Source organism: Podarcis pityusensis (assembly GCF_964106645.2).
Source record: "Podarcis pityusensis genome assembly, chromosome: 8".
NCBI lineage: Eukaryota > Metazoa > Chordata > Lepidosauria > Squamata > Lacertidae > Podarcis > Podarcis pityusensis.
The window spans coordinates 5,182,546-5,202,021 of NC_138033.1; the positions used below are offsets into that span (position 1 = coordinate 5,182,546).

The 19,476-nt window shown below is 55.0% G+C and overlaps 1 protein-coding gene across 2 annotated transcripts; it reads left to right on the forward strand.

The window, feature by feature from the left end:
* The first annotated feature begins 1,492 nt into the window (after positions 1-1,492).
* On the forward strand, positions 1,493-17,706 carry MAP3K10 (mitogen-activated protein kinase kinase kinase 10). Of its 2 annotated transcripts, none has more exons than XM_081018652.1 (11): positions 1,493-1,577; positions 2,186-3,131; positions 4,732-4,912; positions 5,441-5,589; positions 7,528-7,703; positions 10,333-10,573; positions 11,855-11,977; positions 13,502-13,640; positions 15,140-15,252; positions 15,458-16,003; positions 16,968-17,706. In XM_081018652.1, exons 2-11 carry the CDS (start codon positions 2,375-2,377, stop codon positions 17,327-17,329), a joined length of 2,787 nt encoding a protein of 928 aa, XP_080874778.1. In that variant the 5' UTR covers positions 1,493-1,577; positions 2,186-2,374; the 3' UTR covers positions 17,330-17,706. The 2 variants fall into 2 exon arrangements, with proteins under 2 accessions (XP_080874778.1, XP_080874777.1); XM_081018651.1 differs by having other exon boundaries at positions 1,523-1,577; positions 2,038-3,131.
* Positions 17,707-19,476: the final 1,770 nt, after the last annotated feature.

The following is a 19,476-nucleotide window of genomic DNA, read 5'->3' on the forward strand; positions in this document are numbered from 1 at the left end:
GTGCCCAGACGCATGGAGAACAGACAAATGGACTAACAGTTTTCCAAAATATATGGCAGATTTATATCCTGTGGCTTCCAAGGCCTTTTAGGTGATCCTCACTCCAGCTTTGATGGTGGTGATGGGCTCCCAGTGTACCTGTGGAGGTTTAAGGAGCTCAGGCCAGGGGTCGCTGGCAACTATTACACCGGGGTGAAGCAAGAGCCTGCAAGCAAGTGTTGTGCACCCTGAAAGCTTTCTGGTGATGTCCCCAAAAGGAGGCAGTGGGGCAAAATGTCTGGCAGGTGGACAGGCAGGGAGGCTGCTCCTTTCAGTCAGGCCCCTTCACTTTCTTGCTGCTGCTGCTTAAATCTTTTACGCAAATTTGTTTAACATAAAAAAACTGTTTTATGATACATTTTGTATTGTAAACTGCTTTGGATATTTGAAGGGAAGACCAATATCCACATATCTGGGAGCCAGTGTGGTGTGGTGTAGTTAGAGTGCGGGACTAGGGCCTGGGAGAGATGTGGGTTCGAATCCCCCCCCCCTCCCTGAAGTTCACTGGGGTGACCTGGAGACAGTCCCTGCCTCTCAGACTAGCCTACGTTACAGGGTTGCGATGTTTAAATGAGGGGAGAAGTGGAGGAAACAGCACTGGCCCCCTTGATCTCCTTGAAGAATAAGGTGGGATGCAAATCATGCAATAGGTAGACAAACATTCGAAACGAATAGCGTGAATCAATTCGTTTGGTGGAACAAATTGGCTGAAAGCGCGAGGGAGGCGCCGCCTAAAATTGCAGCCTTACCTTGCACCCCCCCCCCCCCCAGCAAAGGCTCCAAGCCCAGTTCCCAAGGCGGGCGGGGCTTCTCCTCGCCACCGCCGGCCTCCGCCATTCCCTGGCCCATCAGGACCCTCCCAAGCGGCCCCCGCCAACCAATGCCTAGGCCGGGGCGGCGAACGGAGCGCCGCGCTCTGCACGTGCTCGGAGGCACTCTCTCCCGCAGCCGGCCGAATCGGCTGCAGCGGCGTTTCCAGGACGACGAGGAGGAGGAGGAGGACTACGAGTCCCGTGATGCACCGGGCCGGGGGGGGGGGAACCAGCCTGGCACCAGCTGACAGCTCCGGCGGCTGCACAGGGGATGGAGGGACACCATTAGAATAAGCCAGAGAGCCCGGTCCACGGGAAAGGGGGAGGGGGGCCAGAGGAGGGGGGAGGGGCAGCAGCGTTGACAAGGGGGGGGCTGCTGCTGGAGAGAGATCGGCAGGGAACCCCGCACCCTCCGCTCCGTGGTGCAGGATGCGCCTGCGGGCGGCGAGGTGATCGCAAGGTTGTGCCGGGGGCGGGGCGCGCAGCCAAGCAGGGACCCCCCCCCCCATTTCTCCGCCAGGCCGTCTGCAGCGGCGCGCAGGCGATGGGGGCGCCGCCGAGGCGGGGAGGGGGCCGCCGGCCCCTGTGCTGAGCGTCGCCCGGAGGGATCCGCACGGCTGTCGGCTGCACCCCCGCCCGCTCGCCGCCCGGGCAGGTGCATGGAGCAGGGGCGCCCAGGAAGCAGCCCGGCCGCCGGGGGGCGCAAGGCGCAGGAGAGCCATCCCGGTGAGTCCCTCCCCCACGCACGCACCCACCCACCCACCCGCGATCAAGGGCAGAGCGCAAGCCCGATCCTGACCCCTCTGCCGGCCGACCCTGCAGGGGGACTGGAGCAAGGCAGCCCCCCAGCCCCAAACCGCCACACCCGCCCCGCAGGCGGCTTACATAAGGTTTCGCAAAGCTCATCTCTGGCGTGCCAGCTGGTGGCCTTGGTCTTTGTGGGTTGGGAAGGAGTGGGCGGGCCGAGCTGGCACACCTGCGGCAGCAAAGGGGGCTGAGGGGGGGCGGGAGCGTCTGCCACCTCCTCCAGGTGAGGATTCCAGCGCAGGATGCGCGCCAGCCCTCTGAACATGGCATGGGGGTCTTGCGGGCAAATGGCCCCGATTTCTCCCTCCATCTCTCTGTCATCACAGGGTGGTGTTTCGGAGGGTGGGGGGAGGATAATAGCCTCTTTCTTCTCTGCCAGGGGACGGCGGCTGTCACTCCAGGAGGAGGAGGCTCTTCAGCTGAGCCTCTGGGAAGGGGGGCACCCAGCCTGGCATGATTGTTTTGCCTTAAAGACACAGGCTCCCCTCTCCACCATGCTAAAGAAGAGCCCTTTCTTCCTCCTGCAGCGCTTCTCCCCTCCCTGGGCGCACATTTGGCTCCTTGAGAGTTGAGGAGGCTTCCTGGGAAGACCGCTGGTGGAGGCCCAGCAGCCAGGACGACTGGGGATGGTGGTGAGGATGGAACCCCCAGAGCCCAGAGCTCTGGACGCTGGAAGACTTGGCAAGCGGACCTCAGCTGCAGCCGGCCCCTGAGCCATGCAAGGCCGTGACCAGGGGAGCAGGGCCCCCACGGTGGACGCCAGCAGCATGGAGCAGGCCTGCAAGGAGGGGGCGGGCAGCGGGGGTCTCTGGGCCGCGTGCCCACCTGCCCCCAGCCCCTTCTGGACCGCCATCTTTGACTACGAGGCCTCAGCGGAGGAGGAGCTGACCCTGCGCAGGGGGGACCTGGTGGAGGTCCTCTCCAAAGACTCCACCGTCTCCGGGGACGAGGGCTGGTGGGCCGGGAAAGTCCAGGAGAAGGTGGGGGTCTTCCCCAGCAACTACGTGGCCAGTGACGCCAAGTACAGCCGCCTGCAGGACTCTCTGGTCTGCCCGCCTCCGCTGGAGATCTCCTTTGAGGAGCTGGAGCTGGAGGAGATTGTGGGCGTGGGGGGCTTCGGGAAGGTCTACAAGGGGCTGTGGCGGGGGGAGGAGGTGGCCGTGAAGGCCATCCGCCAGGACCCCGAGGAGGACATGGCGGTGACGGCGGAGAACGTGCGCCAGGAGGCCCGCCTCTTCGCCATGCTGAGGCACCCCAACATCATCGCCCTGAGGGCTGTCTGCCTCAGCCCCCCCAACCTGTGCCTGGTGATGGAGTATGCCCGGGGAGGGGCGCTCAACCGCGCCCTGGTGGGCAGGAAGGTGCCCCCCCACGTGCTGGTCAACTGGGCCGTCCAGATCGCCAGGGGCATGAACTACCTGCACAACGAGGCCGTTGTCCCCATCATCCACCGGGACCTCAAGTCCATCAACGGTAAGCCCTGTCGCTGGGAGATGTTGCTTCAGCAGTGAAGGGGCTCAGAGGGGGGGGGGGCTGTGCCTAGTCCTGCATGCTCAGCCAGGCACTGATCCCGGCAGGGGGCTTCCCTCCTCCTCTTGTGTAACCTCACTTGCTTACCAGTAACCCTGAATGATAGAGTCATGGACTGGTAGAGCTGAGAGGGTCTCCTTGGGATCACCTGGGACGTGGGTGGTGCTGTGGTTAAACCACAGAGCCTAGGACTTGCCGATCAGAAGGTCGGCGGTTCGAATCCCCGTGATGGGGTGAGCTCCGGTTGCTTGGTCCCTGCTCCTGCCAACCTAGCAGTTTGAAAGCACGTCAAAGTGCAAGTAGATAAATAGGTACCATTCCAGCGGGAAGGTACTCTGGTTCGCCAGAAGCGGCTTAGTCCTGCTGGCCACATGACCCAGAAGCTGTACGCCAGCTCCCACAGCCAATAAAGTGAGAAGAGTGCTGCAAGCCCAGAGTTGGCCACAACTAGACCTAATGGTCAGGGGTCCCTTTACCTTTCTACCTCGGGATCACCTAGTTTCGCCCCCTGCAATGCAGGAATCACAGCTATGGAATCCCATCCAAGCTCTGCTCAAAAACCTACAAGGAAGGAGAGCCCACCACTTTTGAGGTAGTTCGTAGCTCTCCCTAATGTTGAGTTGGAATCTCCTTTTCTGTATCTTGAATCCATTGGTTCGGGTCGTCCTCTCTGGAGCAGGAGAATCTGCTCCCTGAGTCGGTGTAGATTTGGGGAAGGGTCCCGAGAGTCATGTAATCCAGCCCCCTGCAATGCAGGAGCCACAGCTAAACTCACCATCTCCTCTGCTCCTGGGGGTAACGAGAAGGGGCCCGAGACTGGCCGGCCAGGGTAACCTGGATAGCTGGTTTGGTGACTGGGGTTGGGGGTGTCTGGACTGGACTGTTCCTCTGGGTCACTGGTGGTGAGGAGGCCTGTCCTGCTCTTCCAAGGAGACCCCTAACTTCCAGCTGAACCCTAAGACCATGGGTAGTGACCTGGCAGGGGAAGAGGACAAGAACTGGGGGTGAACCTTGCAGTGCCAACCCTGAATACTGTCATGTCCCTTGCAGGATGTGGGTCCCGGTCTTTTGCTGGCTGGAAGAGTCTCTGCCAATTGCCACCCCACCCTCTGTGAGTCCCCAGTCCCAGCAGAACTGGAGATGCATAGGGAGGGTGTGATGGCAGACCTTTCTCCTGTGGAGACCTTGGAGCCGGACCTCCCACCGCCCCCCACAACTGCTCCACTGGCTCCCTGGCCAGATATTGGCCAAGGAGAGCAGCGGAAGGGGATTGTTCAAAGGTGGGCAGCTGCAGTGAGGACATCTCCATCCTTGGCCACTGTCCTCCTGGGCGGTGTTGGTGGCAGGGAAAGTGAGGCCTGCTCAGGAAGGGGGTGAGGAGAACTTCCTCCCTCTCCCCAAATGCCAACAGCCATCCAAACGGAGCCACGAAGCCCACCGCATGCTCAAAACAATACCTGCCAAACCAAATGATGGAGCCAGCAAGCGGTGCCCTCTGCTCGATGATACCTCCCCATTTCCTTCTTCCTGGTTCCTTCCTCAGTCCTAATCCTGGAGCACATCGAGAACGATGACTTGGGCGGCCGGACCCTCAAGATCACGGACTTTGGCCTGGCACGCGAGTGGCACAAAACCACCAAGATGAGCGCTGCAGGGACTTACGCCTGGATGGCCCCTGAAGTCATCAAGCTCTCTCTCTTCTCCAAGAGCAGCGACGTGTGGAGGTAATTGAGGGTTGCAGTGGAGGGGACGGGGAGGGAAGGAGGGAGGAAGGAAGGAAGGAAGGAAGGAAGGAAGGAAGGAAGGAAGGAAGGACCCAGCTCCCTTGCCCAGAGGGCAGCCATCTTTCTTCTCTCCAATCACCGAGAGCCAAACAGAAATGCAAACGGACCGGCTCTCCTTGTCACGCAGGAAGCTTCACCTGTTGAACTTCAGCCTGCTGCGCAGCTGATAAAGGACACAGGAGCACCCCCTGGGAAAAACAGAACCCCCAACCACCACCGCTTAGAGGGTGCAGACAGAGAGATTAGCCGCTTGTGAGGGTGGGCCCTTTTTGACCCAGAATTGTGGAGTTGGAAGGGACACCCAAAGGCCATGTAGTCCAACCCCCGGAATCGCAGACACCATGCTTGTTTTTATAACAGTTCCGGGGCAGGGAGATGGAGCGCCTTCCCTCTGCGGCTGCTTGTGGGTCTGTGGCCTCCCCCCACGGACTCACTCCTTGCCTCTCTCTTCCCGTCTCCCCTTCCCAGCTTTGGGGTGCTGCTGTGGGAGCTGCTGACTGGCGAGGTCCCGTACCGGGAGATTGACGCCCTGGCGGTGGCCTACGGGGTGGCCATGAACAAGCTGACCCTGCCCATCCCCTCCACCTGCCCTGAGCCCTTTGCCCGCCTGCTGGAGGGTGAGTGGGGGCTGCTGCTGCTGGGGGGCCGAGGGCATGGCCCTCTTCATGCTTGCTCAGTGCTTCGAGGGTGCGGGGGGCAGGCCAGGGTGGCAGGGGTCTTGTGGCACAGGTGTGTGGTCTCTCCCACAGCTATAGGGCTGGGGAAGAGCCCCAGGGGCACAAGTGGGGATTGCGGTGGGGCGCCTTCAGCCTTATGCCCCCCACCAGTTGCAACCCAAGGCTCAGAAAGAGGTCAAGACCCCTTATTTTATTATCAAATAAAAGCGCCTCTCCCCCACCCCCTTGTAGGACACTCTTCTCCCCTTGCTTCCTCTGCCAGCCCCTCACCCCAAAGATTCCCCAAATATCTAAACATTTTGCTGGGCAAAGGACGAGATGGCACCCCCAGCCCCATTCCACTTGTGTCCCCTGGGGAGCTCTCCCTCGCCAGGGGGCCCAGCCGAGAGCTTCCTCAATCTCCCCCCAGGCTCGGGGGAGAGGTGCTTTGGGGAGGCCGCCTGGGAGAACCTGGTCCAAAGGGAGAAGCAAGCTGCACATGCTCAGAAGCACTCTCTTCCTGATTTCAGGGCATGCAGCCCAGGTCTCCGTGCTGAGCCTGCCATGGCTTGCCCTGCACTGTGGCAAGAGATTGAGGGGCTTAGCTGGCATAAAATTTGGGGTGGAGGGCATCCAATGAAAATGAACGGTGGAAGACCCCAGGAGGCTGTGAGGGCCACCAGCTCAGTTAGCTTTAATAGACTATGATGATTATTTATTACAGTATATGCCACCCATCTTGGACTCACAGCTGTCCATGGAGATGCAGGTTAATTCTGTGTCCAGGGCAGCTGTCTACCAGCTCTATCTGGTACGCAGGATGAGACCCTCCCTGCCTGCAGACCGTCTTGCCAGAGTGGTGCATGCTCTGGTTATTTCCCGCTTGGACTACTGCAATGCGCTCTACGTGGGGCTCCCTTTGAAGGTGACCCGGAAACTGCAATTAATCCAGAATGCGGCAGCTAGACTGGTGACTGGGAGCAGCTGCCGAGACCATATAACACCGGTCCTGAGAGATCTGCATTGGCTCCCAGTATGTTTCCGAGCACAATTCAAAGTGTTGGTGCTGACCTTTAAAGCCCTAAACGGCCTCGGTCCTGTATACCTGAAGAAGCGTCTCCACCCCCATCGTTCAGCCCGGACACTGAGATCCAGCGCCGAGGGCCTCCTGGCGGTTCCCTCACTGTGAGAAGTGAGTTACAGGGAACCAGACAGAGGGCCTTCTCGGCGGTGGCGCCTGCCCTGTGGAACGCCCTCCCATCAGATGTCAAGGAAATAAGCAGCTATTTTTAAAAGATATCTGAAGGCAGCCCTGTTTAGGGAAGTTTTTAATATTTAATGCTGTATTGTTTTTAACACTTGATTGGAAGCCGCCCAGAGTGGCTGGGGAGACTCAGCTAGATGGGTGGGGTATAAATAATAAATTATTATTATTATTATTATTATTATTATTATTATTATTATTATCTGACTGGGTTCTCCCAGTCACTCTGGGCGGCTCCCAACAAAATATTAAAACCCCAATAGAACAGATTCATGGAGGAGAAGACTATGCCCTGTCTCCACCGTCAGAGGCAGGAAGTGCTTCTGAATCCCAGTTCCTGAAACCACAGGAAGGGAGAGTCTTGCTCTTGCCCTTGAACCTTCCCACAAGAGTTACCTGCCCGGTCAGTGCAAGAACAAGATGCTGAGCGAGCCGTCGTCCAGACGCTGCAGGCTCCTCTTCTTTTCTTGTGGAACCCCCAGCCTCGGAGGCAGTCTATCCAGATTCCTTGGGACATTTGGCCTCTGCGGGAACAGGAAGCTGGGCTGGTTGGGCCCCTGGCCAGTTCCTCCAGGCTCTTCTTAATGGTGGGTTTGTTTGGCCTTCTCCTCTGGCCTTCTCTCTCTACCCCACAGAGTGCTGGAGCCCGGACCCCCATGCCCGGCCGGACTTCGGCTCCATCCTGCAGCAGCTGGTGGCCATCGAGCAGTCGGCCATGTTCCAGATGCCCCTGGAGTCCTTCCACTCTCTGCAACAGGACTGGAAGGTGGAGATTGCTGACATGTTCTACGACCTGCGCGCCAAAGAAAAAGTGAGTCGGCTTCTTCTGGCTCTGCATCTCTTGGGGCTCAGTCCCACTTGCCTTTCCTCTCTGCTGTAGAGCTCCAAGTCCAAGTTCCTTTTGTTGTTGTTTAGTTGTGTCCGACTCTTCGTGACCCCACAGACCAGAGCACGCCAGGCACTCCTGTCTTCCACTGCCTCCCGCAGTTTGGTCAAACTCATGCTGGTAGCTTCGAAAACACTGTCCAACCATCTCGTCCTCTGTCGTCCCCTTCTCCTTGTGCCTTCCATCTTTCCCAATATCAGGGTCTTTTCCAGGGAGTCTTCTCTTCTCCTGAGGTGACCAAAGTATTGGAGCCTCAGCTTCAGGATCTGTCCTTCCAGTGAGCACTCAGGGCTGATTTCCTTCAGAATGGAGAGGTTTGATCTTCTTGCAGTCCATGGGACTCTCAAGAGTCTCCTCCAGCACCATAATTCAAAAGCATCCATTCTTCGGCAATCAGCTTTCTTTATGGTCCAGCTCTCACTTCCATACATCGCTACTGGGAAAACCATAGCTTTAACTATACGGACCTTTGTTGCTTTGTTCCTTTTAATTATTCCTTTTCTGCCCCAGAGCTTTCTCTGCGGAAATCCAGGGCAGATCTACACTTGTGGTTTTTAACGCTAAGGAAGGGTTTTGATAACGTAAATGGACACCTGTTGTCCTATTTTAAGGCGTTATTAAAATGTGGTGCTGCAGAGCAACCGGCAGTAGGAAGACAGAGTTTTGATAAAAGGAACCAAGGTTAAAAAAGTGCTTTCCTTTCCAAGTATGCCCTGTGACGCCTTGGAATGGCAGATCTAATACCGTTCTTATAGCGTTAAACAGGTCGGTGTAGATCCAGCCCCGCTCTTTACGGCTGAATCGGAGCCAACGTCAGTAGGCAGAAAACCCCAGTTGCCGTTTGGAGGGCTTCTGTTTTAAAGAGCGAAGGAAAGGCTGCTCTGACGTGGAGCTTTAAAATGCCTGGGAAGAGCGAGGCAGCAGTTAAGTGGGGACAAGCCCTCAGAGTTTGGAAACCGCAAGAAGGGGGTGGACACTTGTGCTTAGATCCTGCTTGTGGGTTTTAGGGCAGCTGGTTGGCCACTGTGAGAACAGGATGCTGGCCTGATCCAACAGCCTCTTCTTGTTTTCCATGGAACCTCCAGATCCACAGGCAGTCTATCCTAATTCCTAGCTTCTTAGAGGCATTTGGCCACTCGGGAAACAGGATGGTGGACTAGATTTTGGGGAGGCATGGGGTGGTTGGGTGTGGAGGACTCCCTGGTCCTGAATGGGGTAACTGTGCCCCTGAAGGACTCATTTTGGACTCATAGCTGTCCACAGAGGTGCAGGTCAATTTTGTGTCCAGGGCAGCTGTCTGCCAGCTCCATCTGGTATGCCGGCTGAGACCCTACCTGCCCGTGGACTGTCTTGCCAGAGTGGTTTATACTCTGCTTATCGCCTGCTTGGACTACTGCAATGGGCTCTACGTGGGGCTACCTTTGAAGGGGACCCGGAAACTACAACTAATCCAGAATGTGGCCACCGGGACCACATAACACCGGTCTTGAAAGACCTACATTGGTTCCCAGTATGTTTCTGGGCAAAATTCAAAGTGTTGGTGCTGACCCTGAAAGCCCTAAATGGCCTCAAAGACACAGTATACCTGAAGGAGCATCTCCACCTCCATCGTTCAGCCCGGACACTGAGGTCCAGCACCGAGGGCCTTCTGACGGTTCCCTCCCTGCGAGAAGCCAAGTTACAGGGAACCAGGCAGAGGGCCTTCTCGGTAGTGGCGCCCACACTGTGGAACGCCCTCCCTCCAGATGTCAAAGAGAACAACAACAGACTTTTAGAAGACATCTGAAGGCAGCCCTGCTTAGGGAAGCCTTTAATATTTGATGAATTATTGTATTTTTATATTTTATATTTTGCTGGAAGCCACCCAGAGTGGCTGGGGAAACCCAGCCAGATGGGTGGGGTATAAATAAAATTATTATTATTATTATTATTATTATTATTATTATTATTATGTCATTGGGCTGATCCAGCAGTCAGGCTGTTCTTATGGAGCCTCCAGGTCCTGAGACAGTCTGTCTAGATTCTTGGGTTCTTTGGGGCATTTGACCATTGTGAGAACAGGAGGCTGGACCAGATGGCTGGACCCTTTGGCAGCTGACCCAGCCTGCTCTGCTTATGTTCCTAATAATAATAATAATAAATTTTATTTAAACCCCGCCCTCCCCAGCCAAGACCGGGCTCAGGGCGGCTAACACTCGATATAAAAACAAATTGATTGAGACACAACTTAAAAACAAGATTAGAATACAACATTAAAACATTAAAATTAAAATACAGCCTCATTTCAATGGAAACTCAAATCAAAAACTTTTTTGGGGATTAAAACGTCAAGTCTTCACCAAGGCCAACTATCCAGACCGGTCCTACATGGGCCAGAAGAAAGCTGGGGAAGTCTTAGGCTGCCACTCAATGCTGGCACATGCTCAGAGGGACTCCTCTTGGTTCAGCCTGCCTTGCCCTCGTGAGCAGGTCCTGGGGCTGAGCCGTGGCGGGTGGGCGGCTGGTCTGTCGGGTGGCGTTGGGATCCCATCGTCCGCCGTCTCCTTTGCCCCAGGAGCTGCGTAGCCGGGAGGAGGAGCTTCTTCGGGCGGCTGAGGAGCAGAAGACTCAGGAAGCCGAGCTGCGCCGGCGGGAGCAGGAGCTGGCTGAGCGGGAGATCGACATCGTGGAGCGGGAGCTGAACCTCATCATGATGCAGGTGGGCCAGGAGAAGCCCCGCGTCAAGAAGAGGAAGGGCCACTTCCGGTGCTCCCGCCTCAAGCTGCGAGACGGGAGCCGCATCAGCCTCCCTTCAGGTACGGGCCGGCAGCCGCCGGGAGCAGAGCGCTGGCTTGGCCGGCCAAAGAGCCTGGAGGGTGGAGGGCGGGCCGCCGGTCCAAAAGGGTCGCTTGTAGCACCACAACTGTGGAACTCCCTGCCGATTGATATTTAGGCGGGCTCCTTCTCTGGACTCATTTCGGCTGCTGAAATCATTTTTGTTTAGACAAGCCCGGCCAGGTGTTTTAAGAAGCTGAATCGAGTTCTAATTTGCATTGTGTCTATTGCTATTTTCACTTTCCAAGTGAAAGTGGGTGGTGGTTTGTTTTGTTTTTTGTTTTGTTTTGGTAAAGTGTTTATTTGTTTCATCTTATAATGTATTTACAGGAAACAAAGTCGTTTTTCTTTTGACAAGCTTTTCCAACTAGGTGAAAGAGCCTCTGCCTTAGATGTTCCTTTTGTATTATTTTTAAACCTGTCTTTTTCGTCCAGTTGCCGAAGCCGTTTTTAGCTGTTTTTAATAGCGCATTTGTAAAATCGCCTTAGGGACGCGGGTGGCGCTGTGGGTTAAACCACAGAACCTAGGGCTTGCCGATCAGAAGGTCAGAGGTTCGAATCCCCACGGCGGGGTGAGCTCCCGTTGCTCAGTCCCAGCTCCTGCCAACCTAGCAATTTGAGAGCACATCAAAGTGCAAGTAGATCAATAGGTGCCGCTCCGACGGGAAGGTAAACGGCGTTTCCGTGCGCTGCTCTGGTTTACCAGAAGCGGCTTAGTCATGCTGGCCACATGACCCGGAAGCTGTACGCTGGCTCCCTTGGCCAGTAAAGCGAGATGAGCGCCGCAACCCCAGAGTCGGCCACGACTGGACCTAATGGTCAGGGGTCCCTTTACCTTTATAATGTACTACCTGCACTTCCAGAAAACAACTAAAGTCGTTTTTCTTTTGACAAGCTTTTCCAACTGGGTGAAAGAGCCTCTGCCTTAGATGTTCCTTTTGTATTGTTTTTAAACCTGTCTTTTCCGTCCAGTTGCCTTAGCTGTTTTTAACAGCATGTTTGTAAAATCGCCTTGGGACTACTGTAAACGGCAATTCATAAATTCAGCCCCAAAGAGAGCTCTGGCTGGCAAAAGGCAGTCTGGGGAGTCTCCAAAGCTCTCTTAATCCTTGCCCATCTCATCCCTTGGTCTCCTAGATCCGCAGGTTTGTAGAATTAAGAACACCTGGTGAAAAGCAGGAGGGCCATGATCCGACCTTGAGGGTGGGTGGAGGGGCAGGCCAGGGACTGACGCCTCCTCTGTCTCCTTCCTCCCCATCTAGGCTTTGAGCACAAGATCACGGTGCAGGCCTCTCCCACCCTCGACCGGCGGAAAGGCCTGGGGGCCAACGGCGCCAGTCCCCCCGCAAGCCCCATCAGCATCCCACGGCTGCGGGCCATCCGCCGTGAGTGTCTGCGCACAGAAATACAAAACTGTAGAGTCAGAAGGGGCCCCCAAGGGCCATCTAGTCCAACCCCCTGCAATGCAGGAATCCCAATTAGATCATCCATGACAGGTGGACACCCCCCCAGCCTCTGCTTAGAAACTGCCAAGAAAGAGAGTCCGCCACCTTCCATCCCACGGCCGAACAGCTCTTACTGTCAGAAAGTTCTTCCTGGTGTTTAGTCGGAATCTCCTTTCTTTGTAACCTGAAGCCATGGGTTCGAGTCCTACCCTCCAGAGCAAACTTGCCCCACCTTCCATGGGACAGCCCTTGAGATATTTGAAGATGCCCATCATATCTCCTCCTGGTCCCCTCTTTTCCTGGCTAAGCGTCTCGGGTGGCCATCACCCCCCAAGGTTGGTTGGTTGGAGGCTGGTGTTTTTCGGAGGCCCAGCGACGCATGTGTGCCTCCCCCCCGCCAGTCTTGCAAGGGATGCATCTCTTGGCTCGCAGGCTGAGGCTTCTACTGCTCCCCCTTCCTGAATATTCTGAGCACCCAAGATCCCACCGGGCAAAAGGGGAATTCGCTGGCTCAGTTCCATTTTTTTCTATTTTTAAAATATGTTTTGTGGCCTTGTGGCTGCAGATATCTATTTTTATGAACTGCACCCAACCCTGTCAAGGGCAACTCACACCATAAAATCGTGGAAAACGTCACCCTAATGTTTAATAATAATAATAATAATAATTTATTATTTATACCCCACCCATCTGGCTGGGTTTCCCCAGCCACTCCAGGCGGCTTCCAACAGAACACCAAAATACAATAACCTATTAAACATTAAAAGCATCCCTAAACAGGGCTGCCTTCAGATGTCTTCTAAAAGTCTGGTAGTTGTTTTTCTCTTTGACATCTGGTGGGAGGGTGTTCCACAGGGCGGGTGCCACTACCAAGAAGGCCCTCTGCCTGGTTCACTGCAACTTGGCTTCTCGCAGTGAGGGAACCGCCAGAAGGCCCTTGGAGCTGGACCTCAGTGTCCGGGCAGAATGATGGGGGTGGAGACGCACCTTCAAGTATACTGGACCGAGGCTGTTTAGGGCTTTAAAGGTCAGCACCAACACTTTGAATTGTGCTCGGAAACGTCCTGGGAGCCAATGTAGGTCTTTCAGGACCGGTCTTATGTGGTCTCGGCGGCTGCTCCCAGTCACCAGTCTAGCTGCCGCATTCTGGATTAGTTGTAGTTTCCGGGTCACCTTCAAAGGTAGCCCCACGTAGAGCGCATTGCAGTAGGCCAAGCAAGAGATAACTAGCGCCATCATAACAAACACAGGACTCACTGTGCTTTTGGCCCCAACAAAAAGCCCAAATTCAAGCGTTCAAGATCCACCGGGTAGTTTTATCCCAGTTTCCTACAGGCTGCCCAGACAGGCCAGATCTGATAGGGTTTCCCACAGTGGGGGGGGGGGGCGCTGTTGAAACCAGAGGAAGGAGCGCCTGATCTCCTCCCCTTCCTGCTCTCTCCTCCCTCCTCTCTGGTGTTGCAGTGACCCCCCTGGACGGGACCCGGACGTGGGGACGCAGCAGCTTGGTGAAGAAGGAGGAGCTGGTGGGGAGCAAGAAGAAAGGCAGGACGTGGGGGCCGAGCTCCACCCTCCATAAGGAGAGGCTGGGAGGGGAGGAGAGGTAAGCAAAGCGGGGGGGGGGCATGGCTGTGGGAAGGGAAGGGTTAAGGGGGGAGGGGGTTCCAGCCCCCTCATAGGATGAGTGAAAGAGGGCCTTGCAAGGGAGGAGGAAAGCGCAGGGTGGTAGTGTTGGAAGGGACCCCCTGCGGTCATCCAGCCCAACCCCCCGCAAGGCAGGAATCGCAGCTAAAGAATCGCAGAATTGTTGAGTCCCACAGGTTCGCGAAGGAGGTAGTGGGAAAAAGACAGGACGGAACCAAAAAATTACACAAAACAAATGAAATGTCATGAAAATCCCTGAAACGAGAAGTAATCGGATATAGAGTTAAGCTAAATAACAAAAATCAAAAAGTCAAGGGGGAAAATTAACCTAGAATGAAACAAAGACTTAATGAGATGCTGGCTACAAAACTCATTTCACTGAACTAATCTGTTTCCTCAGAAGGAAATAAAGAAATTATAAACCTTAAAAACTTGTCATTGAGGTTCTCATACCTTTTTTATAAACGCAGTGAAGCGTTTCAGCCCTGCTCTTGAGTTTGGTTAAAATCATTTAAGGTTTATAATTTCTTTATTTCCTTCTGAGGAAACGGATTAGTTCAGTGAAACGAGTTTTGTAGCCAGCATCTCATTAAGTCTTTGTTTAATTCTAGGTTAATTTTTCCCCTTGACTTTTTGATTTTTGTTATTTAGTTTCACTCTATATCTGATTGCCGTATTTTTCGCTCCATAAGACGCACCTGACCATAAGACGCACCTAGTTTTTAGAGGAGGAAAACAAGAAAAAAAATATTCTGAACGAAACAGTGGGTGTATGATTTTTGTGGTTCATGCTGTGGCCACAGACATAGGATTTGACGGTGAGTTTGGGGTAGCCCAATGCAAAAATCCTGAGAATCCATGTGGATCCATGCTTTGTAACCACGTTTTTGCACCATTGTGGCCCCATGAAACAATGGATGCGTGTTTTTTTGGTGCAGGCTATAGCCATGGACATGCTATGTGATCTGATGCTGAATTTGGCATGACCCAATGCAAAAATCCTGAGAATCCACGTGCTTTTACCTCCTCCCTCCCAGGCAGCCTCCTTTATCTCTAGAGTCCCTTATCTCCCTCCCGATCCCTTGCTGATCAGCTGATCAGCGGATTTGTTTCAACACCCCCTTCCCTCTTTCTAAAAAATAAAGCATGATTTGCTTTTTGTCCCTTGGCAATTCGGCTCCAGGGACAACGCATTCGCTCCATAAGACGTACAGACATTTCCCCTTACTTTTTAGGAGGAAAAAAGTGTGTGTTATGGAGCGAAAAATACGGTACTTCTCGTTTCAGGGATTTTCACGGCATTTCATTTGTTTCCTGCGAAGGAGGAGACTTCTGGTATTGGAAGTGGGGTGGGGGGGCCAACCAGGCAGCTGCCCACCTGAAGCGGCTGGAGGGTGGGGCAGAAGGCAGGGAGTTGACCCTTCCTCTCCATCATCATCACCATCTGCTGATTCACAGGTTGAAGTCCCTGGCGGAGGGGAGCAAGCAGTGGTCGTCAAGTGCCCCCAACCTGGGCAAGTCCCCCAAGCACGCCCCTCTGGTGGTGGGTTTCGCCAGCCTCACAGAGATGGGTAAGTAGGTCCTCCACTTCAGGGAAGAAACAGAGGGGTTGGGGGCTGCCCTTGGGTCGGCCACCTTTCGCTGGAGGGGACAAGCCCTTGAGCATCTTCCTTTGTGGGGGCCAGTCTGGTGGAAAGCAGCAGGAGGACAAAATTGGGGAAGGGGCCTTGATGTCTTCCCCCTCCTCTAACCTGACCTGCCTTTCTCCCTCTACAGAGGAATACGCAGAGCAGGAAGGGGGCAGCAGCAGCCCCTGCTCCCCCTACCTGCCCCTCTCGCCGCCCCCCGGGGCCGAAGGTGCCACCAGCCTGCCACCGGAAGGTCCCAAGCGGCGGGCGCCCCCCTGCCACCGCCGCAGTGAACTGGTCCTGCTGGGCTGTGCCTCCATCTTGGCCTCCATCGCTCTGGGGGGCGACCTAGCCGAGCTGGCAGGGGACGGGGCATCCGGGGGCGGCCTGTCGGGGCCCCCTAGCTCCACCACGCTCCTGTCCCTCTCCTCGCTCTCCGACTGCAACTCCACCAAGTCCCTGCTGCCCTCAGACAGCGATGAGGCCCCCGCCTGCGGGCCCCCTGAGAGCCCCCCGCCCAGGGGCCCCCGCCACAACCCCCTGGTGGACGTCACGGTGGAGAGCTTCAAGAAGGACCCCCGCCAGTCGCTCACCCCCACCCACGTCAGCGCCACCAGGGCCGTCAGCCGCGGGCACCGCCGGACGCCCTCGGATGGGGCCATCCGTCAGGGGCCACCGGGGCCCGACTGCCGGGGTGAGTGCTGGGGCGGACGGCTTGATCGGAATGGGGAGGGGGGCTTCTCTCCTGGGCCCTGGATGTGCTGAGCACCAGTCAGTCTTCCTGGGGGAGTGAATGGGCGCAGGCCAGAAGAAGACCTGAGGTGGAAGGGGCTCTGGAATTGGTCCTGAGCCCCAGACATGGCTAGGCTGGGGGTGGGGAGAGCCTGTTTCGCCTCCTTCTGCAAAATTAGTATTTTGTTTATTGGGGGGGACCTGTACGGCCTAGGACCCTCGTACCTACAGGACCACCTCTCCTGGTATGTCCCACGGAGGACCTTACAGTCTTAAAACAAAAACACCTTGGAGGTTCCGGGCCACAGGGAGGTTAGGCTGGCCTCAACCAGAGCCAGGGCTTTTTTGGCCGTGGCCCCGATCTGGTGGAACGCTCTGTCACAAGAGACTGGGGCCCTGTGGGACTTGAAATCTTTCTGCAGGGCCTGCAAGACGGAGCTGTTCCACCAGGCCTTTGTCCAAGGCACAGCCTGACCCCCTCCTTTGGTAATCCTCACAGAACTCTAACCCAATGGTTGCCATTAATTTGATTTTGAATTGATTTTAAAATGAATTGATTTTAGAATGCTGTGTTACTTTTATTGTTCTTAGCCGCTCTGAGCCCAGCTTCAGCTGGGGAGGGTGGGATATAAATAAATTATTATTATTATTATTATTATTATTATTATTATTATGAAGTTATAATAGAAATACAGACTTGGGAGGGAATTCAAAAACACCTGACCTCGTGTTTAAAAATATCAGGGAAGGTGCAGTATGGTCAAAGGCTAGCCACTTAGGGTGGGAAAAGATAAATATCTGCAGCAAAAGTTTCCCCAACATTTTGTATATTTCTTGGGGGGGCGGGGGGCAGAATCCCCCAGAAAGCAAGACACACGCAGCTCCCTCTCCTGCCCGCCATGCTGATTCTCCTTTCCCCTCCCCAGGCTCGCAAGAAGTGCCGCCCTTCCCTCGCCTGCCCGACCCCCCCTCGCTCGTCCCAGCCCACCGCAAGGCCACAGAGCACCCCAACGCCTCCCTGTCGCCGGTGGAGCGCCCCCGGACCCTGGCCTTTGCCCCCCGGCCTCGCCCGGCAGCAGGGCGCCACCGCATCGACCCCTGGAAGCTGGTCTCCTTTGTCCGGACGCAGGGGGGGCCCTCCTCTTCCTCGCCGGGTGAGCCCGCCAAGGGGGCCCGGCAGACCCTTCTCGACATGGACATGGAGGGGCAGACCCGGGACAGCACCATCCCCCTATGTGGGGGTCAGGCCCCCTGCTGCGGCGGGCTGGAGGGAGACATCTCACACTGATGTGGCATCCCTCTATGGACTGGGCCCACCCCACACCGGCCGGGAGCTCCGGGGGGGGGGAGTTGCGTCTCTCTGGGTCCCGGAGATGGGTGGACCATGCGGGGCGCTGTATTTATTGATTCTGGGGATTCCCAGGCACTTAAGTGATGAGCCAAAAGGACAGCTCTTTTCCAAACAATGCAACAGCCCAGCCAGTTGGGGGCGCTGGACTGACGTTCTGCCCCACGGGTGTGTGTCTGTGTGCGTGAGAGAGAGAGAGCATGAGAGAGCCAGTTTGATCTTCAGCCTCTCTGGAGTTGCATCTGATCCACGCACCTCTTGTGATTCCACTCGTTACGTTGCTTTTTTATATATAAAAAAGGGTTTGAGTCAGAGAAGATGTCTGCCTGCCTTTTCTTTGCCGCTCGGCAGAATCCCGCCAGGATCCTGCATCCTTTAGGAGGGACCTTAAGGGTGCAGACCCATTCCCAGTGTCCCGGTCATAGCTGTCAACATTTCCCTTTTTTAAAGGGAAATTCCCTTATTCCGAATAGGATTCCTTGCAAGAAAAGGGAAAAGTTGACAGCTATGATCCTGGTTGGTTGGTTGGTGTTCCTTACATCTCCATCCTGCCTTTCCTCAGAGTATCATAGAATTCTGGAGTTTGAAGGGGCCCCCCAAAGGCCATCTAGTCCAACCCCCTGCAATGAAGGAATCACAATGAAAGAATCCTTGGAGGGCAGCCGTCCAACGTCTGCTTAGAAACCTCCAACGAATGAGAGTCTGCCACCTTCTACCAAGGGAGTCCTTTCCACTGTTCCTGATGTTCAGTTGGAATCTCCTCTCTTGTAAGCCATGGGTTCGAGTCCTACCCTCCAGAGCAGGAGAAGAGAAGCTTGCTCTATCTTCCATGGGACAGCCCTTGAGATGTTTGAAGATGGCGATAATATCTCCTCTTCTCCAGGCTAAATGGACCCAACTCCTTCAGCTGCTCCTGATAAGGCCGGGTCTCCAGACCTTTGGTCATCTTGGTCATTGAAACAGGAGCTCAGAGTGGCAAACATACATGGCTTTCTCCCCTACACACACACACACACACACACACACACACACACACACACACTTTAACCTCCTGGCAACCCTGTTAAATAGGTTAGGTATCCAGCGAGCTGCACAGAGATGGGAATTTGAGTTTTCCTAGGCCTCCAACCACTCAACCACACTGCCCCGTACTTTGTTAGAGCTGGTAGGGGTTATACAAGCACACACACCAGGGACTCTAGCGATACTGAACATCTCCTCCTCCGCTCCCTGCCCTTGACACAGCGTAAGACGCTGTTTTAAAGCCACGAGGGAAGGATTTCTTTGCTGTTGTGAAAAAACAGCATGTCCCCCCCACCCAAAGTCACTACCGCCTCAGATACCTCCGTGGCTCCCCCACCCCCACCCCCCTGTTTCTAAATGCCATTGGGCCCGGGTTCGAGGGCAAGAAAGGGCTTTGTCTGATCCAGGGCCTGTTTTCGAGAGGCAGCACGAAGAATGCCGTAAGATGAAACTTTGGTTTTTCATTTAGAGGAAAAGGTGAATGAGAAGAGAAAGGGTAGAATGCTGTAAAATGGCAAGGTGACAGCGGATGGAGAAAGGTTTTCCTCACATGGAACTAGGCATCCATTGAATTTTGGAAGATTTGGGACGGATAAAAAGAAGCACTTTTTTATAGAGTGCATAGTTAAACTGTGGAACTCCCTGTGGAGCAGTTCTCGCACTCGGCTCCTGCTTCCGGACTTCCCACTGTGAGAAGAGGATGCTGGACTCGAGGGGCCGTTGGGCCTCATCCAGCAACAGGGCTCTTTTCCTAAAATCTTTATTTGCTGTTACAGTGGTACCTCAGGTTAAGTACTTAATTCATTCCGGAAGTCTGTTCTTAACCTGGAACTGTTCTTAACCTGAAACACAACTTTAGCTAATGGGGCCTCCTGCTGCTGCCGCACCACTGGAGCACGATTTCTGTTCTCATCCTGAAGCAAAGTACTTAACCTGAAGCACTATTTCTGGGTTAGAAGAGTCTGTAACCTGAAGCGTATGTAACCCGAGGTACCACTGTATTTACGGCCATTCTTTCAACCAGAGGAGCTGTACAACTTGAGACATCTCCTTTTGGAAATTAA